The following is a 25,550-nucleotide window of genomic DNA, read 5'->3' on the forward strand; positions in this document are numbered from 1 at the left end:
AAGTCGCCACAATGACTGCTGCCGCAAACAACAATGCCAGCGACCATGAAGTCCGCGACGAAAAGCTCGAGCTCGCCGAGGTTGAGGTGGCCGAACATACTCGTGGTAACATTCCTCCCATTGAGATCCAAGCTCGATTCCCTCTTCTGAGGGATCTCTCTGAGACTCAGCTGGCCGCTCTCAACAAGAGCGTTCTCAGAAAGGTTGACTGGCACATGATGCCTTGTGTCACCCTCATGTTTCTTATGAAGTAAGTCGATACACACTCGGCCCTGTGAAACTCAATGACTAACAAACCTTACTCAGCTACCTCGATCGAATCAACGTTTCCAACGCTCGTCTCGCCGGTCTTCAGGAAGACCTCAATATGTCAGATACAATCTGGAACACTGGTATCTCTACATTCTACGTCGGCTATCTCATCGGCCAGCTCCCCGGTAACCTCATCATGGCCAAGACGAACCCGAAGGTCTTCCTCCCCACTGTCATGCTCATGTGGAGCGCGGGAACCATCTGCATGCCTGCTATGACCAACGGTGTCGGTTTCTGTCTTGTCCGCTTCTTCATCGGTTTGATGGAAGCTCCTTTCTTCCCCGGTCTGACTCTCATGACTTCTTCTTGGTACACCAAAGAGGAGAGTCCTTTCAGAATGGCTATCTGGCACGCTGGTAACACAATCTCCAACATCATCTCTGGTTTCTTGGCAGCAGGTATCCTCGAACACATGGACGGCGTTGCTGGCATGCACGCTTGGCAATGGTTCTTCCTCATCGAGGGTATCGTCTCTGTGCTTATCGCTATCATCGCCTTCTTCGTTCTCCCCTCTTGGCCCAACGATACCAAGTTCCTCACCGAGCAGGAGCGTGAGATGGCCCAATACCGTATCCTCGTCTCCAACGGTGGCATCGATGAGAAGGTTGGTGGTACTTGGGATGGTGTCAAGGATGCTGTTCGCGATCCCTTCACCTGGTACTTCTGCCTCATGCACTTCGCTCTTGTCACTGCTCAGAGCTTCAAGGATTTCCTCCCCTCTATCATGAAGACCTTCGGCTTCAACAAGATGACCACCTACCTCATTCAGGCTCCTCCTTACGCTCTTGCTTACATTGCCGCGTGTCTTATCGCTTGGTCTTGTGGCCACTTCATGGAGTCGACTTACCACATTGTCATCCCCATCATCCTCTCCGCTGCTGGCTGCGGTATCCTCATTGGTACAATTAACGTCGCCGCTCGCTACATTGGTATCATCCTTCTAGTCTGCGGTACCTACAACGGTCTCAACTTGCAGCTCTCTTGGGAAACCACCGTTGTGCCCGCTCCTCGTGCGAAGAAGGCCGCTCTTATTGCCATTGCCAACTGTATCAGCCAGGTCAGCCATTGGTTCAGCCCATACTTCTACCCTACAAGCCAGGAGCCTTTTTACCGCATGGCTGGTGGTCTCCTTCTTCTTGGATGCGCCCTGACTGTTCTTTCTGTTTTCCTCGTCCGATGGAGAGCCATCAAGCTCAACAAGAAGCTCGACGAGCAAGAGGGCTGGACCGAGAACTCTGGTGTCGAGCGTGGCTGGCGTTACAAGTACTAAGTCTTGTGTCAAGCAAGACTTGTGGGCGATTCTGGTCTGGAAGGGTTTGGTATGGCGACATCTAGAATGTGTGGAACTTTGGGTGGACGCTTTAGTATTATTACGCATCATATTTACGAGTAATGAAATTATGTTTAATCACACAATGTTCCGTCTTGAGAAATAACGAGTGTATGAAACGATGAATGTCTCGATTGGGCGATTGAGATGGAACAAGTAGATATCATCAACGCTCTTCGTACTGTCGAACAACCTCCACCGTTCGTAAAATATGAGTGTCATCAAGACTTGCCCCATGCCCTCCGTTCTCATCGCCAACACTACTCCCTTCAGCGCCATCATCTCCAGCTCTGATTTTAGTAGTGACATACGATTTACCGTTAGGTATGAGTATATTCTCATCGCTACCCATGGTCTCCTTGTAGTGATCACTCTCTGCATTGTTTGTTGCGCTTCGCGACCTCTTATTCGATCCGCTCATCATCTCAAACTGGGACCGGGAGTAATTAGAGGAGTAGCCCGGTTTGTCCTTGTGGAGAATTGACTTCCAAAGCATTGGCATAAACGGGAAGCAAGCACAGACAAGACCGATACCACACTCAGCGATTCTAGTTATGGTTAGCTGCGAATTGACTTGGAGAAGTGCTAGTGACTCACCCGGTGAGATTGATTTGGAGAAAGACATAGGTCTGATCCTGACTTTCCCCATTCTGGATGATGAAGACCAGCCTAACCAGGCTAAAAATGCAGGCGATACCACCAACTCCAAAGATAGCGACGATCTTGAGTTTAGCCATCAGCCCTACTTGGAGTTTTTTAGTAAGAGGACAGGGTAAAAGAAGCACCACTATGTCGCTGAGAAGACTGATGATGTTGTCCACGAGAATGAGAACGCGCTGATTGAAGCATTCGCCGTCGGTTGTGGCCCCCCAGAACATGGATATGGGACGGCAGATGAACATTTTAAGAAATAGCATAACGACGTAGTAGATACCCATGACGATCAGGAAGGCGTAGATCCATTTTACGTAGGTTTTGTAAGGGGCGAAAACACTGGCGAGGAAGAGAAGGATGGCAGCTTTGATGGCGAAGACAGTTGGGCCATAGTTGACCATGGTGGCATAGACTGTCTGAGGTTGAGTGAGCATATACTTTCTTTCAGTAAACCTGAATTGAGTCGACCTACCTGGCTGTACTTGGGCACAAGGTGCTCAGGAACATCCCATTGATGTAGGCCTCCTCCATATCTCAGCACTATATGCTGTCAGTTTCCTCTCTTGAGATGCCTGGTATGAAGTACTTACTCAACAAGCATATCACACAATACCCCATGAACCCGATCTTGATAGATAATGTTAGTAGATGACCTGATAAGTTCTGAATGATGGCATACATATCCGATGACACAAGCGACTACCTCATATTAGCATACGTGAAGTGAGAGGGATGGTTGCGATCATACTGTCATCTATCCGAAGTCTCATCGACAGTCTGTAACGGGCCCACAGCCGCAGAAACATGAAAATGGAGCAAACCGACATGGCAATCGTATTCGACACAATGCATATGTAGTACATTTCGCGATCAGGGTTGTCAAAGTTTGACTCTTTCCCCGGCGGGGGTTCCATGCCTGGCTTGACCATGTTGGCTCTCAAGACAGGTATCGCTGTGTCCAAACACTCGGGGATTTTGTAAGCGATACTTCGGTGAACTAAAAATCACTTTTAAGGTCTTTCGCGATGATCATCTGAGCTGAGGGGAGTGATATAAAGTATACCAACAAAGAATCCCCTGATCTGCTCCAGGGGCAATAAAGCTAATACTGAAGTGGCAAGTCCTCTCGATGAACGGACATCAGCGGGCTGTTACAAGATTATTGAGCTGGGATATTTAGGTAATGTATGTCATAGTGGGAAGATGCTATAGAGATTCTGCAATAAGAGACGACAGATAACCGGGTGATTGCTTTCCGAGTTTACAAGGATTTGAACGAGTCACATAATAGTCTCGGCCTCAAGGCAAGATGTTTGCCCCTGAGTGGCGCTGCATTATTCGATTGAAGTGCATGCAGCATCTATTCTGAGGTCAAGATTCCTCTTTTCACATTGTCTGTGGCTCTAAGATCAGGAATTTGGGATCGTGGGATTCGATTGGCTAAGCGAGTTTGTGTGGGTTGAAGGATGGCGGCAGAAAAGACTGGGCCTTGTTGGATGAATGCTCGGATATTTGATGACTTGTCGAAGTTTCATGCTAAGACGTTTGGAGTATGAATGACGGCTTCTAGGCCTATTGTAACCGACATGCACATCAAACGTAGATCAGTTTGCGGTCGGGTGGCCTACATAGGTCTTATGTCCGTCAAGACGCTGAAGATGTGGTGCAAATAACCCTAACATGTAGAGGATTCTTGCATAAAGATCTTCAGTTGTACCATACAGATGTAGAAGAAAGAAACTACCGAGATTAAATGCTGAATTCTACTTCCCAACCACGGCACTCGACCACGAAAAGAGGGAACAAAAAATGCACAAAATGTCCTGTTGGTTGGTTCAAGGTTACATGGCGCCCAGACTCGTCAATGATCGACACAGAAATCCCCACCGCGGCTTCGGAAGCGGCCCGTTGAAGTCTCAATTGCGGAGCCTTGAGGGAAGAGACGAGGAAAGAAAGTTGATGATATGATCTTGGCATGGAGGGTCGCTTGCGTTGTCAAATATGACTGAGTTATTGTCCTCTCAGCCACGGTCATTAGTTTCAGGTAAGATGCAAACGAGAAACGACAAAAAGCAATTATGACCTTATAATTCTGACTGTTGGCAACGGATGGGCTAATTGTAAGCTGTGGACCCTTGTGTTTATTTGCTTCACATGCATGCCTGTCCCCTGAGCCGAGTTCCCGACTAGACTAGAAAATGGCTTGGGCATTTGGTGGAGAAGAAATACCACCCTTCATGTTAAACGGCGATGAAACCATGAAAAAGGTCCAACGGTTTAAGCGCTTGCACGTCTCGGCCAATTTCTCAAGGTCGAATAATTCACCTGTAGAGAGAGTTAGTGAATACGACCGACATCAATAAGCTTCAAGGAACCTACCAATTGGCATCCCCCATCCAGCTAGCATATACTCGTGCATCAAGATTGTTCCCTCGGGAGGCGGATATACCTGAAGCCAAGAACCATTAATCACCGAAACACAAGCAGGTCCAGACGGCAGGGACTTACCTCCCAACTAATCGCATCGCCAGCCACAGCCGCAAACCCTGTATTCCACACCCACTTGAGCACCTCCATTGTTCCTTCAACGCCTGCGTGCTTGGGACTTGTGCTGACAGCATAGGCCTGCTTGGCTGCTACATCCATCTCATGCTCCCACTCTTTGATGACGCCAATGCGAACTAGAAGAATGTCGCCACGTTGGAAAGTGATATTGCATTCCTTGGCAATTTCCAACATCTCGACAAGCTTGATGGTGTGTTGCGAAAACGTTGTATATTTGATGCCTCTTTTCTCAGCCCATGATGCATAGTCGATTAGAACCCCCCGGCCTATTTTGTAAATGTCTTGTTCAAGTAACCAAGTCCGAAGATGAGAACTGACCTGTAATTCCTTCCTGAGCCCAATGATGGATACCAATTCTGTCGTTGGACCGGTCCAGAATCTCTTCTTTGGTAGTCCCGCCATAGAACACGCGCTCTGTACTGCCCTTCTCGCGAGGCATGGAAAAGTGTCGCAGACCATCCCACTGGCTACTCTGCTCTGTGACACTATCAGTCTAATCCGTCTAACAGACGCCAAAGGTACTCACGCGGATTCATAACGTAGATATCATCAAATGCCACACCGTCCAGCAAAGGCACCATTTTCAGTTCACATGGCTGTCGATTAAAACAAGCATACTCAAGCTTATTCAGATCCCAACCCAAGTTTACTCGTACTCCTGTCTTGATCTGGCTCTGTGCTGCACTTGCGACACGCTCAGGCGTAAGGAGTACAAGACGGCCCAGACCTTCTTCTCGACTACCTGGCTCTCCAATCCAGACACGTTTGGGGTCAGGGAGTTCGTCCCAGCATTTTTCCATCATCGAAGGATCCATTGTGTTGGAAATGAGTATAAAATTATCGATGAGTTCAGCTCAGGAATGCAGGAACAGTAAGATGCTGCACTTGATCTGGTCCTTGTTTATACGCACAGCGATCGTGATCATCGTCTTCTTGCGTCAACGAACCGCTTGCCGTGCCGGAGTCCTGTCCAAAAAGAGTCAAAATGATTCGAGTTTTCGCATGATCCTTGATATACCCACCGCTCGTTAAAAAGTTTGCTGTGTCAAATGCATGTTTATTGTCGTTAACCAGCGTCAACCCTGCCACTGCATGCAATCCAAGTGGACCTCTTTACAGACACAATAGGAAAGCCACAGCGCCTATCACTTGTGTACAGCATATCCCTGCAGTACAAGAACTGATCTGACTCTCGGCAGGTCGAGCACGCTTCCGGTGATCGGCAACCGAGTTTCTGGTTGGGAGTACAGTATCAAAAAGACACGAGACGACCCTCTTTGACAGACAAAAAGTCAATGCCGATCAGAACTTTGGTTTCTGATCAATCCGTGTTCTGTTTTTCCTCTCTTCTTTTTGCTTTTCCTGTTTCTCGTATTCGATCGAAAATCCCATCAAGTATTGTCGCTCGGATACAATGCCACAGACAGGGAATCAGACAAGCTTGTACAACAAGCTCGTCATCACATTTGTTGCCATTGGCGGTACCGTGCGTTGACCCTCTGGATCTATTGCTCCTCAAGATGACATGCTGATGTTGCGCTTAGACGTATGGATATGCCGCCTCAATCATAGGAAGCACGATCGGACAACCGGGCTGGTACCAATTCTTCAATCTCCCTCAAAATGGCGAACCGGGCTACGATACTATAACCACACCAGCGATTGCTACTGCCAATGGCCTCTTCTCTGCTGGTGGTGCCGTCGCTTGCCTGATACTCATGTGGGCTTGCGATTACTACGGGCGTTTGAGGAGTATCCAATTTGGCTGTGCGTTAGGTATCCTCGGTGGTGTGCTTCAATGCGCTGCTCAGAATCTTGCGTAAGCTTTCTTCTAAGCTCTGAGAAATGCGCGCTCAAGGCTAACGTGTTTGAAGTATGTTCCAGGCTGGCAGATGGATCATGGGGATGTGTGTCGGTCTCATGGCTACCGTAACTCCCATGTACTTGTCCGAGATGTCTAGTCCTCTGGCCCGAGGCTGGCTAGTTGGTCATCACGCAATCTTTCTTGTCTTCGGATACATGCTATCCTCCTGGATCGGTTTCGCTGTCTACTTCTCTTCCAATCTCGAATTTGGATGGCGCTTCCCATTAGCGTTCCAGATCCTCCCCCCAGTTGTGCTTCTTGCCGGATCCCCATGGATCCCGCGTTCCCCTAGATGGCTTATGTCAAAGGGCCATCGCGACGAAGCATGGTCTGTGCTTGTGCGTCTTCGCAAGTCGCCTAATGACCCTGAAGATCTGGTTGCGAAGGAGGAGTTCTACCAGATTGATAAGCAGCTTGAGCTTGATGCGAAAAAGCTCGAGATTTATGGCGGAAGCCCATGGAAGGCTGTATTGAAGAAAAAGAGTTATCGCACACGTATGATCATTGGATTCATGACACAATGGGGTGCCGAGTTTGGAGGTCCTCTCATTATTGTAAGTGCCGATCTGTTGCTGGAAGCACCTTTACTTACTGTCGAAAGAATAACTACGCTGTCATTCTGTATACCAGCTTGGGTCAGACTGGCTACATGCCTCTACTACTTTCTGCCTTGTGGTTAACCACCGCTGGACTCATCTACAACCCTGGTGGTGCTTGGCTCCATGATAAGGTTAACTCTCGTCGCAAGATGTACATGACTGGCTTTGTGGGAATAGTTATTACCACTTCTGTGTACTGCGCCATGATCTCCTTGTATGCCGGCACAGATAACAAAGTTGGCAATGCTATCGGCGTCCTGTTCATGTTTCTGTATCTCGCATTTCAGGGAACATTCTGTAACACGACAATGTATCTCTATGTGTCAGAGATCTTTCCTACCGAAATCAGGTCTATTGGGATTGGCTGGTCACTTTTTGGGCAGTTCGCTGGTAAGTGCCGATATCATTTCTCTTATGACTTGACTAACCCAATCAGCTACTATTATCCTTCTTCAATCGGCACCCATTGGCTTCAATGCCGTGGGATGGAAGTATTTTCTTCTCGTCATTTGCTGGAGTGTTCTGTTTATCCCAGCCATCTACTTCTTCTGGCCTGAGACAGCGCGGCTATCTCTTGAAGAGATTGGCAAGCAATTCGGAGACGAGGTTGCTGTGCATATCAACGATGCTACGGATGAAGAACGTGCTGCTATTGACAGGAAGTTGATCTCGGAAGCCCATTCTGGGGACAAAGGTCCGAGTACTGGCGTAAATAATGTCCCTTCTAGCAACAGCAGTCAGAATATTTCCTCTGAGAGGTAAATTGCGCATATGGTCGCAATTGATCAATATTAAGGTCAAAGGGTCACATTCAAAGTCTCCGGGTGAGATATATTTAGTTATCAGTAGAAATAGAGAGCGGCGTTATTGATACGAACATCCCAATCTTGTGTCATATGACAATTCCGTTCTCAGCTGGACTGCTGCAATACATACCACACCCGGATCTTATCGCACTCATCTCATCGCGATCTAAACGGTGTTGGCAACCCTTTCCTGTCCCCTGGGTCGGCAAAGAAGAGCTTTTCTGCGTTCTTTTCTCATTCAACCCAGAGCGCAGAGACAACAACCAACGTTGTCATTTGTGACAGGCCATTTACGGTACAGGATCAACCCTGCATAATTTCACATGCCGGCCAACATGTCTTGTCACAGGTCCAATCTGTGGTCATTGGATCGACAACCTGCATAGGGGAGAACATTCCGCTTGCCAGGGTCCCGGTCCTTGTTTAACTTTGGTAGGTGAAGGATCTTCCGGTGCTTGTTCTTAATGCCCCAGAGAAGAGACCCTTGTTGGCGTAGAACTTGGCATTGCATTATTGTTTGCTATTAATGAGGGGCTACCTGTGGACGTTCCTGTTGGATATCACACAAGTACGACCAACATGCATAACAAACGAGGGTTTCGCCTGATCCCTCAAATTGCGCGGCCTCCATCAACATCCAGGTTTACACCAGTAATGAATGAAGATTCCTCACTCGCAAGAAATACCGCAGCCTTGGTAACGTCTCGGATCTCTCCCATGCGGCCAAGTGGCACATTACCCAGTGCCTTCTGCACTTCAGGCGTTATTTCCTTGCCAACAAACTTTGGAAGAAGACCTGTCATTGTGGCGAGGGGACAAATTGAATTGACACGTATGCCGTCTGGGCCGTATTCTGCAGCGAGACCCATTGTTGCCTTTCGATTGTTAGTTGTCTCTTATCTCTTCCATGGGGTCAGAAGGATGCAGCTTGCTTCCACTGCATACCACCTCTTGGCTAGGAAAGATTGACTTACGTTTGTGATGGCTCCTTTGGAGGCGTTGTACCACACCAGTCCGGGTCTCGGGCGATGTGCGCCCACAGAGGCAATATTGATCATGGAGCCCTTTGTGCCCTGCTTTTTGACTTGTGCTGTGAATGCGTTGCTTCCGAGAAAGACACTCTTGACGTTGACGCTCATGACCTTATCAAACTCTTCCTCGGTAACGAGATTGGTGCTCTGCAAACCGCAACGTCAACTTATAACCTCTCATCGTCCATTTATCGCATGAAACGTACCTTGTTTTCGTAGCTTGTTCCCGCATTATTGACCAAGATATCAACTTGTCCCCAGAGCTGGACTGCCTTTTCAACTGCGCCCTGCCAATCTTTTGCTTTTGTCACGTTCATTGTTTGAAACGCAAAGGACTCGGACGTTGCAGCAACCTTTTTGCCGGCTTCTTCATTGATGTCGCAGATGAGTACTTTAGCCCCCTCTTCTGCGAAATGCTCTGCGATGCCTTGGCCAAAACCAGACGCAGCGCCTTCACTTTGTGTCAGCTACGGTATGGCAACACAGAGGGCGTGGGGAACCGACCTGTAACAATCGCGACTTTACCGTCTAAGCGTCCCATTGTTGTTATATGGAATATTGCAAGATTTGTAGCGATGATAGTTGATGTACTGCGGTAGTTATTGTCTCAGCATTGATCTTGTGGGTAAATGTTTACCTTGCTGAGATGTGTTGGTTGCTTCACCCTCATATAAATGCAGATCTTGTCTGTCTCTGGAAGGTGGCTTGAACTCGGATGGCTGCAGCAATGAGCCGACACGACACATTTGGTTGGTGATCAGCAAGCGGGGAAACTCTCAATGACCATTACTAAACAACATGTTACGTGGATATCTTAAAGACAAGACCATGATGCAAAGGACGACATTTTCACTGTAAACTATTGGAAACCTCTTCTGGCCTATTATCAACTTCCAGCTGAAGTGCACCATTTCTGTTATCTTGATACAGTGTAGACTTACAACACAGGAACTGAACATATACGGACAGAAGCAATGGCGTACGAACTACCCTTCAAAGTACGTAGCCATTCGTCGTTAGAGGTGAATAAATCTCACATATCAATCAGCTTAATCGCCCTGATCTGTTGATCACAGACTCCTATATCGCAGGTCAAACAAAAAGCGCCCTGTCAGGTGCAACGTTTGACGTCCTCGGTAATCCCCCACATCCGATGCTCTTATCACACTAACAGCCATAGATCCGGGAACGAACAAGCCTTGGACAAAGGTAACAAACAACTCGGCAGACGACGTAGACCACGCCGTGCAGACAGCGTACGATGCCTTCCAAACTTTCAAGAAGACATCCCCAAGAGCACGCGCACAGTGGCTTTTGAAGTGGGACGCTCTCATCCGCAAGCACAAGGCTGACTTGGCCACACTGCTTGTCTATGAAACGGGCAAACCTTACACGGAAGCTATCGGGGAGATGGACTATTCCTTAACCTTCACTGCCTGGTTTGCTGGCGAGGCAGAGCGTATCCAGGGAACATGCTTCGCTCCATCTGCACCAAATAGACGGGTTTTGACTATCAAACAACCACTTGGTGTCGCTGTAGCCCTTGTTCCCTGGAACTTCCCTGTTGCAATGGTTTTACGAAAGGCTGCTGCAGCGTTGGCGGCAGGGTGCACTATGGTAGTGAAGCCATCACCAGAAACACCGGTGACTGCCATGGCTTTGGCCAAGTTGGCCAGCGAGGCTGGGTTTCCAGATGGTGTCTTGAACATCTTGCCTACTAGCTTGGACAATACGCCGTCGTTGAGTGAGGCGCTTTGCAAGCATGACCTTGTGAAGAAGGTCACTTTTACTGGATCAACGCGCGTCGGAACTCTAGTTGCGAATCTCTGCAGCTTGGGCCTCAAGAAAGTCGTTCTTGAGCTTGGAGGCAACTGTCCCTGTCTGATCTTTGATGACGCCGACATAGAGGCAGCCCTACGTGAACTCGTGGGGCTCAAGTGGCGTCACGCCGGTCAAGCTTGCGTTACAGTGAATCGCTTCCTTGTCCAATCAGCCGTGTACGACAAGTTCCTGCAACGTTTTGTGGAAGAAACAGCAAAATACGTCGTAGGCCACGGTGCTTCTGAAGGAACTACTCTTGGACCTGTGACAAAACCCGAAAGCCTGGACCGGGCTGAACGCCTCATCAAAGACGCCGTTTCAAAAGGTGCCCGAATCGTGACAGGCGGCAATCGTCTTTCTCCAAAGGGCGGCGAAGGGGGTTACTTTTTTGAACCAACTATCCTGGCAGACATGACTCACGATACTCTCGTTTCTTGCGAAGAGTGTTTTGCGCCTATCGCTGCGTTTTACAAGTTCGAGACAGAAGAGGAGGCCGTTCGTGTAGCCAATGATACGCCGATGGGCTTGGCCAGCTATGCCTTTACCAAGAACTCTGATCGTATTTGGAGACTCTTTGAGAATCTTGAAGCTGGCATGATTGCGCTGAATACCGGTAAGATGTCTTTCGTTTCCATCAGACCGGTTTTTTTGTGTATACTAATCGAGTGAATAGGTAATTCGTCGGCGGCTGAGTCGCCTTTTGGAGGCATCAAAATGTCTGGCTACGGAAAGGAAGCTGGGAAGGATGTGGCTGTAAATGAGTACATGGTTCACAAGACAGGCACGATCACCATCGATGGCTTGGTGTAAACGAACATAGATAAGCTGCGTGGAAACAGATATGGATATTGGATAAGCTTCCGTATCACGAAAGACAGGCCACGAACATTCTTCCCACAACTTCACTCACTGCAAGAAGCTTTCTGTCATGGTATCTTGGTGCAACGAGTGACAATCCGATAGGCATTCCATTGTACCCCCTGAACCCGGGAACGTTGATGACAGGATTGTGCAGGACCTATAGGCGGATCAGTTTCAATTATGCGCACAATTGGAGCTTGGAACAATACTTACCGTCCATATCTGGCAGAATGCTGCGCTACCAGTAGATTCTAAACCTTCTGGCGCTTCATCTGGCACACTTGGTGTCAAGACAGCATCGTATTGGCTGAGCATGTCATCCACCACAGGTCTCGCCGCCGCAATAGCATCAAAAGCCTTGAGCTGCGCAGCTCTAGTGATCTTCATCCGATTCTCAACGTGACCGACAAGCTGATCCGCAATACGGCTCTTATCTAGTCTGTATTCGGGTAAGAATGCCGTTCTTCCGTCAGAGTTGAAGATGGTGAAGTACCAGTCAGGCAAATCTTTCAGATAATCTGGGAACTCGATTTCGGTTACTGTAGCACCGTTGGAGCGAAGGAGCTCAATAGCTTTAATCATCGCATTCACAAGTCCGTAACCTGCTTGAGGCCATACCATTGTCTTGCAGATACCTATCCTAAGCTCTTTAAGCAAAACTTCTTCGTCTGGGTTCGGAGGTTCGTCATCTTCCAAAGCAAAGACATCAGCCAGTAAGTTCAAGTCGGCCACACTTCGGGAATAAAACCCTATAGTATCATTGATGATCGAGAACATTTTCTGGCCCTCCCTTGATATGGAGTTCCAGGTTGGTTTGAAACCGTAGATGCCATTGAAAGATGCCGGGCGGATGGTGCTTCCTCCGGTCTGTGTGCCAAGGGCAATGGGCACTTGAAAGTCCCCAACCACTGCACCTGATCCTGATGATGAGCCACCAGGTGTGCGAGAGCTATCATGTGGGTTTGTAGTAGCTGGCCCTTCAGTAGTAGCTGCAAACTCTGTCGTGGCAGTTTTGCCAAAGATCAGGGCACCAGCTTTACGCAGGATGATAACACTAGCTGCATCCACCTGGGGAGCATCGCCCTCGTAGATGGGAGAGTTGAACTGAGTAGGCATATCTGGCTCGTCAATATTGGCTGACATTTAGACTACTGCGTTACTTGTCGACTCACCTTTCGTGTAGATGACATCCTTGACTGCCACTGCGACACCATGAAGTGGCCCGCGATTCTCCTTGGGTATTTCATCGAGTTTTCTAGCTTCATAGAGCACTTGGTCCGGATTTAGATAAACCCATCCCCTGACAATCGGATCACGTTCTTTAATGCGTGCCAGTAGTGACTCTGCATATTCTTCCACTGTCAGTTGGTCATCCCGGATTTTGGCGATGACTTCTGTCGCTGTGAGTTTGTACGCTTCGGTGAGCATGGTGTACAACTGGATGAGTAGTTAGGTGAGAGGTATGTGTAATTATGGCACGGTTTATCACCCAAATGGTCAGCAATCTGTCCTGTTTGAAGATCTGCGTCTTTTGGACTGTTGTGGTGAGGCTGACATAATGACTTCCCCACAGTCGTCACCTGAGATGAGCCAACGCTAGGCTCTCCTCAACGCCATCTCTTGGCAGGCATATGGATCACCAACTCTTAACTTGGTGAGTACAGAGTACCACAGATTAATTGAATAATTCTGAGTTTAGCTATCTACTTTCATCTCCCGCCAGTTGACCACTGTTATAGGGGAACTGGGCCTTGAACACTTCAGCAATCTCTGTTCTCGTAGCTACCCAAACGCCATCCTTCAGTGCTATGTAATCCACAAAGTCTTTCAAGGCCTTGAACCGGCCGGGCCTTCCAATAATGCGACAATGCAAACCGACAGTCATCATCTTGGGTTCTCCGTCTTCTCCCTCGCCGTAGAGAACATCAAAGGCATTCTTCAAGTGAGTGTAGAAGCCGTCAGGGTCGTTAAAACCAGTGACGGTGTGGAACTTAAAGTCGTTGCAGTCGTAACTATATGGAACCATGAGACAGCCCTTTGGGCTTGGTTCATTGCGCTCACTGGGAAGATCAATCCAGTATGGTACGTCGTCAGCGTACGTGTCGCTGGCCCATATTAGTTCTTCGCCCATTTCTTGGTAGACTTGTGGAACAAGAGTTCGACTGCGAGGCGAGGGTCGACCATAGTACCAGCCTTTTGGCACGTATCCTGTAAGGCTTTTCAAGCTGTTGATTCCCTTTCTAATGTACTCTTTCTCCTTTTCGATAGGCCACTCATGATGGTCCACCCATCGGTAGCCATGCGAAGCTACATCATGACCTTCTTGCACGCACCGCGTAGCTACTTCTGGTTGCTGCTCAAGTGCTTGTGCAACAGCATAGAGAGTGAACTTCATGTTGTTTTTGTTAAATAGCTTAAACAGTCTCCAGAAGCCAACTCGAGAGCCGTATTCGTATTCTGATTCAGCGTTGTAGTCGCGCTCATTGATACGCACTGTCCCAGGGAATTCACGGAGAGTCGTCTCTGAGATCTCGTCACCATTTTCGATTGAATGCTCAGCGCCCTGATATTCGAGTCACGGTCAGTTATTCGAGTCACTGTCACTGAGCGGGTTATCTAGTATTAAGCTTACCTCTTCATAATTAATGACAAATGACACAGCAATTTTGGCATTGTTAGGCCATTCCAGCCCTTGTACCCCTTTCTCTCCGTATCCTTTAAAATCGCGGGGAAAGCTGTAGTCACTATGTGGTGCACATGTGTCGGACATTTTGTATTTGTTACTCTATACGTTGGGATCGTCAGTGGTGATGTCGAACTCGATGATGTTGGACTCGATAGAGTAAAACAGATTTGTACTAAACTATACAAATATCCTAGATAGTCACTGTCTTATGCCCTGTTTTATCTCAAAACAATATCCGACTCCGTCCCCACGTATTTCATGATCACTTCACTTTGCTCAACTCATTAACTAAGTCTCCAATTACCTTCCGCTTACGGCCGTTTCAGGAAAGGCGCTATAGAGACTGAGTCAGGACTTGCATCAGACTAAATATAAGCGCCATTGACGGCACGAAATGTGGAGTGGAATACCCATTCATAGTGGTACACATGTTTCTACCCTGTCGTCTTATCTCTCTTATCCTGATTCCTATCGACCGATAAGATAACAATATGTTATATCGATAGGTACTTGACTTCAGGGTAGCAGCGAGGAAAATAAGGTGCAAAACAGGCTGTTAGCCTTGCTACATAACAGATTTTAGTCTAGATAGCCTATTACGGATATCTTTGGATATTTATGTTTTTTCCATTATACTTAACATTCATTAAAACGGTTGTGGTTGTGGTTGTGGTTGTGGTTGTGGTTGTGGTTGTGGTTGTGGTTGTGGTTGTGGTTGTGGTTGTGGTTGTGGTTGTGGTTGTGGTTGTGGTTGTGGTTGTGGTTGTGGTTGTGGTTGTGGTTGTGGTTGTGGTGAGGATTATGAGGATGAATGGGCTGATAACCCTGTTGAATAACCGTCTGAAACCACATAAATTTAAACAAAGTCTACATAGAGTGCCTGGCAACCACGTCATTTCAAGCGGGGTACTTCTACCTTGGTGTCGAGTACACACAAATCTCAAGTACTGCGGGGCTCGAGTAAAATCGCGACAGGGGTGACCACTCGCTTGTCTAACTTGGATACATAAGATCTCGCTGAATCATTGATGCAAGCTCAAGTAGCTTTGTTAGCACGATAGACAGCATGAAAACAGATCAAGCACGTCCTTGACGCGCTATCGATTCCAGCTCCACACGCGCAGCGCGTTTTCTTAACCGACATTCCATTGACTCCTGTCTTGAAAGGATCCAGAGTTCAGAACGCGACACTTGTAAAGAGCCAACGGAGATAGCCGAACAGAATAAAAAAAGTGAGCTTGTATACACAATTACATACATAATCAAAGTTCACGAGTTGTAACCTTCCTTCACATTGATTCACTTGCATCCCATCTCTAGATCCAACGAATTTCATCTAGCATCTCTGTTGATGACAGTTCCTTATTCAGTGAGCATACTACGGCAATATCCTTTTTGTCCGACTTCCTTGGTTTGTTTTCTTATGGCTCACATGATGATGGAGTTCGAACTCAGTCGTCACTGTGATCCAAGTAGGATTCACTGCTACGCAAATACCTGATGCATCTCCAACTCGAGCACGAACAAACCCATCAGAGATGTTGCCCAAGTGAAGAAGGTTGCTCTGCAGTCAATAACCATATCGACAATAACAACACTCGGAGTATAAATACTTGCGGCGCTCTACCTGGGAGCAGACTCTCTTCTTTACCAAAACAGTATCTTATCCTTCAAACCTACCATCTCTTATTTTAGTAAACATTACGACTTGACAAGAAAACTACAAGAGCATATCAAAATGTGCCAATTCGAAACGATTTCCAACGAAACGAAGCCAGCAGCTGGCGAGGACCGTGTATTGGTTGACAACTGTATATTTAGAGTTCTCACGGTAGATGGTGTCACCTACCGCAAGAAGGTAACCGACTGCGACTATGCTGGATGCCCGTCGTCTAGATCCTATGTTGCACCGCGAAGTACCTGAACTATACTATGAACTGCACGGTTCTGTTTGACGAGAGGCACTCAAGAGGGTCATGTGAAATTAAAGGCTAAATTAGAATTATGCAGCTGACCTTGTTTACTCATAAAGCCTCTAAGAATATAAGAGAACAATAACTGAAACAGTTCTGCGGTGCATACTATTTTACTAATGCAGTACCTAAATATTTCTGTGTTGTCCTTGGTTATGCTCTTAGTGATAGTTTCTCTTGCGCAAGAAACTGAGCGCAAAGTATGTTGAAATATTAGCCAACACAAGAACCTAAGCATTCAATTAGTCCAAGATCTTTGATCCTCCGTACTACACATCCCGATTGCCCGCAGCACCCTGATATATCTCCCCATCACCCCATTCCCTGTTGTCCTCACCATCAAGCCTCTGATAATTCAACAAAGGCACATCCAAGTGCTCTACCATCTGATTGAGAGCATGCACGTCGTTCTTGGGATCAGAAAATCCGATCCCCTTCCAAAGTGAATTCCGGATGTCCACCTCCCTTTAACAACGTCTTCCCCTGAAGCATGCATTAATCGAAGTCAATAATAACAGCGTTACCATCATCATCGAGCATCATGTTAGATTCGTTGCTTTCGCCCAGGCCTTCTCAATTTCCTTTCGATTTTCAACAAAGATTAAAATGCCCGAACAGATCCAATTACCAACAACTCTTCATATATAAGGTTGGGGTATCTGGATATATGGTCCGCTCCTTCTGGGTTGTAGCAATCAGCTCCAGATAGTATCTACCATTTTTATGTACTCTGTACCGTTAGTATAACTTCTTTCGGACATTGCTCCACTTTCTGCTCCGGAAACACGGAGCAACTAGGCCGAACCATATCCGACACATTATCAACACCATTCACTTCTCCGCACTTGACTATCAAACCATTGATCGACGACAAAATGACGGCAAGAAAAGGACCATTCAGACTTGTCACAGTCAATACGGCACCAGAGCGTGCCAAGCGCCTCATTGGCCGTCTTATCACCGAGCTCCAAGATGATTACGATATCATTCACGTTGACAACTGTCAGAGTAGGTTGGCTGTGAACTGTGTTTTTTGACTCACTGACAGGATGCCTAGGTATAGACGAGGTGATCCCAAAAGTGACAGAGCATAAGCCTGACGTGTTAGTAAGTTAACTATCTCAGGTTTTGTATCTCTGAGACAAAGCTCTAATCATGCCCCTCTTAGTTCTCTGCGTCCATGTGGTCACCAGAAGAAGCACAACAAATTCATGCAATGGCAAAGTCTATAGTACCTGATATCAAGCTACATGCTATCCCGACTGGTCTACAAGTCGAGAGAGGACCAGATGCGATTGTTGAGTATCTTGTTGAGAAGGTTCCGGCCCTATTGGATAGCTAGATTTATACTAGACTCGAGGAATACTTGAGTAGACGTACAAAGTATAATAGAAAGACTTCTAGATGCGGTGTTTAAATATATAGTCTTATTCCCCTAATTGCTAGTACTTTTACCCAAACTATTATTCATTCTCAAACTTGTTAATCAGCGTTCCGATGTGCGGCAAAATCTCGACTTTGAACTCGTCGCCATGTTCCAAGTTCTCTTTGGGACTCTTGCCCATTCCTACTCCAGCAGGGGTACCCGTAATGATTATGGTACCGGCTGGAAGCGTGGTGCCTTGCGACAGAAAACTGACAAGCTTGGGGACACTAAAGATGAGATCACTGGAAAACGTTAGTAAGTGAAGAAAAATGCGATCAAACGGGCACTTACTCTAAGGAACAGTCTTGAAGAACCTTTCCGTTCTTCAAACCACGAATATGCAGTTTTGAGGGATCAGGTACAGCTGACGTTGAGACAAGAACAGGTCCTACACCAATGGTAAGCCATGTTCTTTACATGTGAGATGAGGGAAGGGTTTACCAATAGGACACGCTCCATCAAATCCCTTGGAGAAGCACCATTGCGACTGGTTGAGCTGCGAGACGCGACTCGAGACATCGTTGGCAGCCGTATAGCCTAACACATAGTCCATGGCGTTCTCCTCAGACACATTCTTGGCAGCTTTGCCAATAACTACCGCCAGCTCCGATTCATAATCACCACTCCCATCATTTTGGGTGATCTTAGGTAGCAAAGTGGGAGCAGGCCAGGGATCACCCAAAGCTGTGCTAGGCTTCCTGTCATAAATATTTAGTTTCGTGTGTCTACCAGCAAGGAATTGAGGACTTACAAGAACAGGGTTGGGATCGTTGGGATGTCCATTTTGACCTCATTTGCATGTTGGACATACTGTAGAATGTCAGATATACGTCAGTCTACTTTATTACTCAGACCTACGTTTAATCCAATGCAACGGATAGTTCCGACTTCCTCTTGTGCCAAAGGCGACAAGATCCTTTCGATAGATTCGGTTCTGTCTGTTCGGGTACCAGGAGACAGGACAGAAGATCCTGTAAATACCTCGACAGAAACGTCTTTTCCATCACGAATGGCAAGACCGATGTCTAGATCCTCTTGTGATGGTTCACCGATCAGGATACTCGTGGAGTCTGACTTGGGTACAAACCGTACAAGACCTGGCAAGTTAGTGATAAAACAAGCGATTGTAGCATCCGAAATGTTGCTTACGCTTGAAAGTAGCAGATACCATCTTGGTTATTTCAGTAAATGTAAAGTGGGATGGAAGATGGTCAACATAAGCCTCAATGTGACGGAACGGCGTTGTAGTTGATGCTTACTTCCACTACTGACCTCCTGTATCGGAGGCATCGAACCTCGGATATAGCGCTATGAATCCCCCGCACTTGAACACAGCGGGGAAGCCAGGAGGAACGATGACAGCCAATCAGTGATCATAACTACGGTCGACCGATACTGGAAATGAAAGATATATCCGTCCTTGGTCGAAGACATTGTATCTCATGACGACTTTCAATAATTCCAGTCTTGGATTGGGATCACGTCTACCACTGTATCCTGAGTGTACTCTACTCAACTAAGAGGCGCTGCTGAATCTTTATCGCATTGATCATGCCTCAACCAAGCAATGTTGAGGGCTTTCGCCACTACCTCCCTGATCTAAACCAACCGAGGTTCCAGGACATGAAGAAGCAAGATGCTTACGAGTACGCCGAGAATTTCAAGAAGGGCGGAAATCCCCCCTGGCTACACGGTTTGTATCTACACTGGCGCAAGCTATTCAATGAGCCTTATCAAGGCGTCACCTCCGATGGTAGATATCCTGTCCAAGTTTTTCTCCTAGAGGCTCGACTGACGATCTTCAGGCGCCGTAAGAGATGGTCTGTTTGAGTTACAGCACGAGGACATCCCCATCGAATCCATAGTAGAGGCTGCGAATAGTCTTTGCAACAGCCTGAGCCAAGGACAAAAAGACAAGACCTTCTATCACATCGACAGTCCAGAATGGCGTTCATGGTCCAACCCCGAGTTCCTGCTTAGTGATAAAGGCATTCGTCTCGATGAGGTCACAAACGATTTGAGGGCGAAAGTCCTTAAAGTGTTGGAGCTTACCCTCTCTCCCGAAGGGTACGAAAAAGCAATCGGTGCTATGCGGGTAAACCATTTCTTAGGGGAACTCGTGGAGTCGCCTTCCATCATGAACGAATTCTCATACAATTTCGCGCTTTTTGGGGATCCTTCTACGACTAGTCCTTGGGGCTTTTCGTTCTATGGCCATCACCTATGCCTGAACATCTTCCTATACAAATCCCAAATTGTGGTTTCGCCATGGTTTACAGGCGCTGAGCCAAACTTGATCGATGACGGGCCGTACAAAGGCACACGAATTCTCCATCGGGAGGAAGACCTGGGCCTGCGACTTATGCAAAGTCTATCGCCTGACCAGCAGAAAACAGCTCAATTATATAAGCTTATGAAAGATCCTGCCATGCCATATGCCCGATGGAACCACGATGACCAGCGACATCTGTGTGGTGCCTATCGCGACAACAGAATTGTCCCATATGAAGGTATCCTTGTATCAGAAATGACGACTGAGCAACAGCAATACGTCCTGGATATTGCAAACGAATTCCTTCTTTATCTACCCGCCACAGCGAGGCAGATACGTCTGGAGCAGCTTAAGAAGTGGTTTCATGAAACATATTTCTGTTGGATCGGCGGCTACAGCGATGATGATCCATTTTACTACGGGGGTCGGTGGTCCAGCGGTTAGTGGTCACCGGGCTTAGCCGACGGCTTATCCTCTGAGCTGAAGGCAGTAGGTTTGAATCCTGTGACCCCTAAAAATTTACTAGCTATTAGAGGAGAAAAAGAGGCTTTTAATTGGAAAATAGATTAGCTGGGCTGGTCTAACCCGATTAGGTATGCCTAATAGATGATCCTGGGGAGGGTTTTTAAGGGGCTATTACTGTATATCTTACTGTATTAAGGAGGGTTTTGATTCGCTAGGACGATTTTCCTTACCTAAAATAGCCCTAGATTTCCCCTACCTCGGTAGCTAGCTTGCCTACTAGCTAGAACACCTAAGAGCAGGGTCAATAAAAGCTCAATTACACATCCATTTTACTACAGGATCCAGAGCCCAGTGGTCATATTCGAGTTTGATCACCATTCAGGCGTGTTCTTGAATAACCAAGAGCCAGCTAAGTTTCACATTCACACGCTAATGAGGACGCCTAATAGAGGGGACTATGGTATGGCCCTGAGACCACTGATACCAGGAGTTGAGCAGAAGTATCTTTGGGGAGGGTAATGCTGTAACAAATAGATGAATATGTGAACATAATAGTCTTACTTGGCACCGCGGATCACAAAATAAGAAACCGCAGCCCCAGTCAGTACCACCGATGTCCATGTCCCAGCCGATAAACCAAGGTTCTGGCTTTCTTGAAGCCTAGAGTTCCAGTCAAGCTGATACCCAATTCCTTTGTCAAGCGACCTCTTCCACGCAGGCCTCGCCTCGCATCGATCCAGCCATGCCTTTACCTTTGGCCACTTATCTATCTCGACAAGATTCGGCTGAACTGCCATATCTAAAGCGATCTTGAGTGCCATGTCAGCCCGCGAAGGCGCGTTGCCTCCCATAATCCATTCTCGGCCTTCAAGCTCCATTTCCACCACATGCAATGCATTATGTACGTCCTCATCCAAAAACGCTTTGTTGAGTCCGTAGCCAAGAAGCTTTATGACAGGGCTTATGAAGAAAGGTGTTACAGCACCCAGTACCATGAATAGATGCTTCGTGCCCAATCGCGCGACGAGATCAGCCGTGGCAAGGCTAACAAGATAGTCTTCGCGAACTCTGTATTCAAGATCGGTTCTGTGAAATTTCTGTGTAGTGTCATACGTAAGGAGGAGGTAAAGCATGCAAGTGCTCATTTGCGTGATGACCTTGCCATCAGGCAGGATGAGCTGTGGCGCGTGACCCTGTAAATGTGTCTCGCCGAGGCCGACGGCTCGCTTGGCCAAAGGACGGTCGAATCTCGTGATGTCGTATTCTATTTCAAGTTCTTCAAGGAGCCATAGAACCGCCTGCGTACTTGGAGAGTGCTGAGACAGTGATTAATGGGTACCCTTGGCATATATTTAGGTTGAACGTACCGCGAGATAGATGAGCCGAGGTTTGGATGACTGTGTCGTCCCGTCCATCTTTGAATTCTTGGACTCTCTACTGTATGCCGTATGTAGAACTTGGGGATTTTGCAGAGTTGGGTGATGGGAAGTGCGCAGATTTAACATCCTGCTGACATCTTATGCCAAGAGATATGACTGTGTCCTAACATTCTGCTTATCTTCCCAGTCTGACCAACCAATCAGACTCTTGATGGCTTACACCTCATTAACGTTAACATTTCAACGAATCAACTTTGCATCCCTGTTGATGATTGACTATCTCTCGTATATCTGAAATATCGATTCGATATGTACTGATATTAGTTGAGTTGAGAAAGTCACCTGAACAAGTCTCACCACCTACGCCTATGCATCGCACGGATGATGGCACGCATAGCTCTACTGTCCTACACGAGGTTCCTGTCTTGAGATATTACAAAACATATCTGTGATACGACTTTATCATTGCAGAAAACACGAAGCTACAACACACTTCGTGTTTTGGCAAAGAGATATATGAGATCTGTGGAGATTGGTGGCTATATATTGAAATAACAACCAGAGCTATAAACAACCCTATTTACAAACCCTCGTCACAAAACCAGATTTCCAATGTGTCGCAACTCGAAATAGAGACATGATCGGTGTCGTATGTAAACCAATCCACTGATTTTTAAGTTGGACCTCGGCAAATGTATAGTCTAGTCTAGTCTAGTTTCTGTCTCCATGCCCCCTCATCCCAAGATCCCCTTCTTTCAAGATCAAGAAGTGCGAAAAAATACTTGAAAATGCCGTCCTCTAAGTACTCTATTACAGGTCCAAAAACCTTGGCCTTATCTGCTTTGGCAATTGGCCTCGGCGTTCTTCTCGCTCGTCCAATTAATCGTTTCACCACCGTCCTCGGCGTCTTCCGCCAACCAGCCAATACCTTTGTCGAGGATGGCGATTTTGTGAGAATTGAGGATACAATGCTCTGTGAAGATCTGCATCTTCATAAAGCTAGTGGCCTCCTATTTACTGCTTGTGAGGATTCGTATGAGTCGCGCTTCTCGTGGTTTCCCGGACTTGGTGTGCTCCATGATCCCCTCACTGCAAGCAAGTCCCGTGGGTCTATACACGTCATAGATCCTACGACATTCAAGTCGAAAAGATTGGGGTTTGAGGGTTTCGCTGGACCGTTCATCACACATGGGATTGACGTTATTTCGGATCCCAAGGATGCTTCCAGTGTCTACATCTTCGCTATCAACCATCTCCCTCATCCCGAATATCTGCAACATGTCGTCGATGGTAAAACCTATGATAAGTATTCTGGTAACAAAGCGGCGTCTCAGATTGAGATATTCCATCACAAGATAGGATCTCCCACTGCCCGGTATATTCGCTCTGTCAGCCATCCGTTGATCCAAACACCAAATGATATCGTTGCTCGCTCCCCAAGTAGCTTTTACGTTACCAACGATCATCATTACCGGGAAGGCATTCTTCGTCAGATTGAAGATGTTTACTATGGAGGAAAATGGTCAACTACCATATTTGTGCAAATCACAGATCTGACTTTGCAAGACGCTGTCGCTGGCTTCAATGCTTCTGTCGCGCTTACCGGGCTTCACAACAATAACGGTCTCGGCCATGGCCGAACACCAGATGAGATAGCAATCGGGAGTGCTGCAAGCGGAGATATTCATCTTGCAACTATCAAAAGTAATCACTCACTGGAGGTTTTCGAGACTATCGGCTTTGAGACAGCTGTAGATAACCCTTCATGGTACTCGGACTCTTTCTCCAATGTGAACGGGGACAGTAGCGGTTATGTCTCGGCAGGTTTATCCAAAGCTGGAGATCTCGCAAAGTCTGTTGGAGTTTTATCCGGAACTGAACCTATAATGGTTTGGCTAGCTCAGTCAAAGAATGGAAAATGGGAAAAGAAGCTTCTCTTCGAGGATGATGGGACGAGGCTACGATCGGCAGCTACAGCTGTATTAATCGGAATTGATCCTCAGCTGGATGGTGGTAAGAAAAAGGGTTGGCTATTTGCGACAGGTTTCTATTCGCAAAGTGCTATCGCTGTCAAATATTCATCTACGTCATCCATATTTATTTCAGATATATCAATGCTCTCATTCTGCTACATGTTAGTAGTCTCAAGCCAAACACCAACTTCTGAAACCACTCACATCAATTTATCATGTCTCACGCCCAAGTGTTTTCTATCACCACCGCCCTTGTAGCATCAGGCGGCATCGCCACGTTGACATTCTTCGACATTCCAGAGCTTCAATCTCAACCAGCATCTCGTTCCCTTCCTTCAGTTAGATGGCTTTTCAGTCGTGGATCTCATGTCTTTCCTTCTGCTTCACTCATGTCAACTATCGGCTTCATCTATTCCGCGTCGGTCGACAATAATGGCTTCAGTTCCCTCTATTCTATCTCAAACAACACATCTAAAGCCAATGGATTTCTCCTCGCTGCTGCGCTTTCTTTTGGTATCGCACCATTTACTCAACTCATGATCCCTACGAACTTTGCCCTCATTCGGGAGAACAACAAATTGGGCGGAGCCAGGAGTCAGAAGGCCGCCGCAGAGGGTAACGCCTCAAATGACAGAAGTGCTCGCGATTCTGTGAAGGGAAGTGGAGAGGGTTTTGAGTTTACCGATCTTAGTAGACCACAGGAACGCACAAAGCAAGATTCAAATCGGGAACAAGATAAAAAGGTGAATCAGTTACTGGAGAAGTTTCGTTGGCTTAACCTTGTGAGGGCTGTCCTTATTGGAGCTGGAGGCGTTGTTGGTCTTTATGCTGCCCTGAGTTGAGAGCACCGTATAGCGAGAATGAGGCAGATGCGGTATATAAAATTGCATATAAATGGTGCAATATTCTTCCACTCTGACGATAAAGATCCCAGTTCCCTTGTTCATTCCAACGTTATTGTGTTATTAATTATCTGTTTTGTTGTCAAATATCCATGCATTGTAGAAAGTCATTGCCAACCTCTAGTTCTGGATAAAAGTATCAGTAGGTAGACTAAACTAGTAAACCAAGATAAGATTAGTCAAGAACAGTCCTTTGTCATTCCAAAAGTTCCTAGTCTGATCTGCCAACGAAATACAAATTGAGGCAAGTCTCGGTGCTCGGCTCTTCGCTTCTAACATTTTCCCACGATAGGAACAAATGCTGAGAAATCTAGAAGTCAGATCCTTCGGAATTCTCCATGCTTAGGCTTACCAAGACGACCTCTTTACCTCTACAAATGAAGGAATTGATTGGTAGATCATGAGGGCAATCTGGACGGATCGGCCGTCAGCACTAGCCTTCTACATTTGTCATTAGACCAAGACTTCATCTTGAAGCCTGATTGGTTCAGTTAAGTTCCTTTCCAAACCGAAACTCCAGGTTTGGGACTCAGTCTAGGGTGACGATCATGATATCGTTGAGTATTTAAGTGTTGGGAAGTACGACATACAGTTTTCTAGCAAACAGTTTCACTCATAGCATCCTGATTCA

At 46.9% G+C, this 25,550-nt stretch overlaps 12 protein-coding genes across 12 annotated transcripts; 6 read left to right on the forward strand and 6 right to left on the reverse strand.

The window, feature by feature from the left end:
* Positions 1-11: 11 nt before the first annotated feature.
* On the forward strand, positions 12-1,582 carry FPOAC1_006354 (uncharacterized protein; the record flags this gene model as incomplete). The annotated part of the gene is made up of 2 exons (XM_044850838.1): positions 12-250; positions 307-1,582. 2 exons carry the CDS (start codon positions 12-14, stop codon positions 1,580-1,582), a joined length of 1,515 nt encoding a protein of 504 aa, XP_044709550.1.
* A 226-nt stretch (positions 1,583-1,808) lies between these two features.
* Positions 1,809-3,066, reverse strand: FPOAC1_006355 (uncharacterized protein; the record flags this gene model as incomplete). Its single annotated transcript, XM_044850839.1, has 6 exons — positions 1,809-2,190; positions 2,240-2,712; positions 2,769-2,836; positions 2,887-2,923; positions 2,976-2,995; positions 3,045-3,066. 6 exons carry the CDS (start codon positions 3,064-3,066, stop codon positions 1,809-1,811), a joined length of 1,002 nt encoding a protein of 333 aa, XP_044709551.1.
* A 1,421-nt stretch (positions 3,067-4,487) lies between these two features.
* On the reverse strand, positions 4,488-5,676 carry FPOAC1_006356 (uncharacterized protein; the record flags this gene model as incomplete). Its single annotated transcript, XM_044850840.1, has 5 exons — positions 4,488-4,621; positions 4,676-4,745; positions 4,805-5,127; positions 5,180-5,338; positions 5,388-5,676. The coding sequence occupies 5 exons, from the start codon at positions 5,674-5,676 to the stop codon at positions 4,488-4,490; spliced, it is 975 nt and encodes a 324-aa protein (XP_044709552.1).
* A 599-nt stretch (positions 5,677-6,275) lies between these two features.
* On the forward strand, positions 6,276-8,086 carry FPOAC1_006357 (uncharacterized protein; the record flags this gene model as incomplete). The annotated part of the gene is made up of 5 exons (XM_044850841.1): positions 6,276-6,347; positions 6,406-6,680; positions 6,736-7,279; positions 7,366-7,714; positions 7,761-8,086. 5 exons carry the CDS (start codon positions 6,276-6,278, stop codon positions 8,084-8,086), a joined length of 1,566 nt encoding a protein of 521 aa, XP_044709553.1.
* A 655-nt stretch (positions 8,087-8,741) lies between these two features.
* Positions 8,742-9,907, reverse strand: FPOAC1_006358 (uncharacterized protein; the record flags this gene model as incomplete). Its single annotated transcript, XM_044850842.1, has 4 exons — positions 8,742-9,005; positions 9,105-9,308; positions 9,368-9,612; positions 9,799-9,907. 4 exons carry the CDS (start codon positions 9,905-9,907, stop codon positions 8,742-8,744), a joined length of 822 nt encoding a protein of 273 aa, XP_044709554.1.
* Positions 9,908-10,135: 228 nt separating this feature from the next.
* FPOAC1_006359 (uncharacterized protein) lies at positions 10,136-11,792 on the forward strand (the record flags this gene model as incomplete). Its single annotated transcript, XM_044850843.1, has 4 exons — positions 10,136-10,159; positions 10,210-10,297; positions 10,342-11,595; positions 11,656-11,792. The coding sequence occupies 4 exons, from the start codon at positions 10,136-10,138 to the stop codon at positions 11,790-11,792; spliced, it is 1,503 nt and encodes a 500-aa protein (XP_044709555.1).
* A 55-nt stretch (positions 11,793-11,847) lies between these two features.
* On the reverse strand, positions 11,848-14,613 carry FPOAC1_006360 (uncharacterized protein; the record flags this gene model as incomplete). Its single annotated transcript, XM_044850844.1, has 5 exons — positions 11,848-12,000; positions 12,057-12,961; positions 13,016-13,237; positions 13,551-14,406; positions 14,476-14,613. The coding sequence occupies 5 exons, from the start codon at positions 14,611-14,613 to the stop codon at positions 11,848-11,850; spliced, it is 2,274 nt and encodes a 757-aa protein (XP_044709556.1).
* Positions 14,614-17,377: 2,764 nt separating this feature from the next.
* FPOAC1_006361 (uncharacterized protein) lies at positions 17,378-17,844 on the forward strand (the record flags this gene model as incomplete). Its single annotated transcript, XM_044850845.1, has 3 exons — positions 17,378-17,510; positions 17,560-17,609; positions 17,671-17,844. 3 exons carry the CDS (start codon positions 17,378-17,380, stop codon positions 17,842-17,844), a joined length of 357 nt encoding a protein of 118 aa, XP_044709557.1.
* A 121-nt stretch (positions 17,845-17,965) lies between these two features.
* FPOAC1_006362 (uncharacterized protein) lies at positions 17,966-19,099 on the reverse strand (the record flags this gene model as incomplete). Its single annotated transcript, XM_044850846.1, has 6 exons — positions 17,966-18,170; positions 18,220-18,316; positions 18,370-18,626; positions 18,680-18,738; positions 18,787-19,025; positions 19,078-19,099. The coding sequence occupies 6 exons, from the start codon at positions 19,097-19,099 to the stop codon at positions 17,966-17,968; spliced, it is 879 nt and encodes a 292-aa protein (XP_044709558.1).
* Positions 19,100-19,479: 380 nt separating this feature from the next.
* Positions 19,480-20,644, forward strand: FPOAC1_006363 (uncharacterized protein; the record flags this gene model as incomplete). Its single annotated transcript, XM_044850847.1, has 2 exons — positions 19,480-19,681; positions 19,734-20,644. 2 exons carry the CDS (start codon positions 19,480-19,482, stop codon positions 20,642-20,644), a joined length of 1,113 nt encoding a protein of 370 aa, XP_044709559.1.
* A 578-nt stretch (positions 20,645-21,222) lies between these two features.
* FPOAC1_006364 (uncharacterized protein) lies at positions 21,223-22,080 on the reverse strand (the record flags this gene model as incomplete). The annotated part of the gene is made up of 2 exons (XM_044850848.1): positions 21,223-21,981; positions 22,033-22,080. 2 exons carry the CDS (start codon positions 22,078-22,080, stop codon positions 21,223-21,225), a joined length of 807 nt encoding a protein of 268 aa, XP_044709560.1.
* A 752-nt stretch (positions 22,081-22,832) lies between these two features.
* FPOAC1_006365 (uncharacterized protein) lies at positions 22,833-24,859 on the forward strand (the record flags this gene model as incomplete). Its single annotated transcript, XM_044850849.1, has 2 exons — positions 22,833-24,057; positions 24,249-24,859. The coding sequence occupies 2 exons, from the start codon at positions 22,833-22,835 to the stop codon at positions 24,857-24,859; spliced, it is 1,836 nt and encodes a 611-aa protein (XP_044709561.1).
* Positions 24,860-25,550: the final 691 nt, after the last annotated feature.

Source organism: Fusarium poae, chromosome 2 (assembly GCF_019609905.1).
Source record: "Fusarium poae strain DAOMC 252244 chromosome 2, whole genome shotgun sequence".
Taxonomy (NCBI): domain Eukaryota; kingdom Fungi; phylum Ascomycota; class Sordariomycetes; order Hypocreales; family Nectriaceae; genus Fusarium; species Fusarium poae.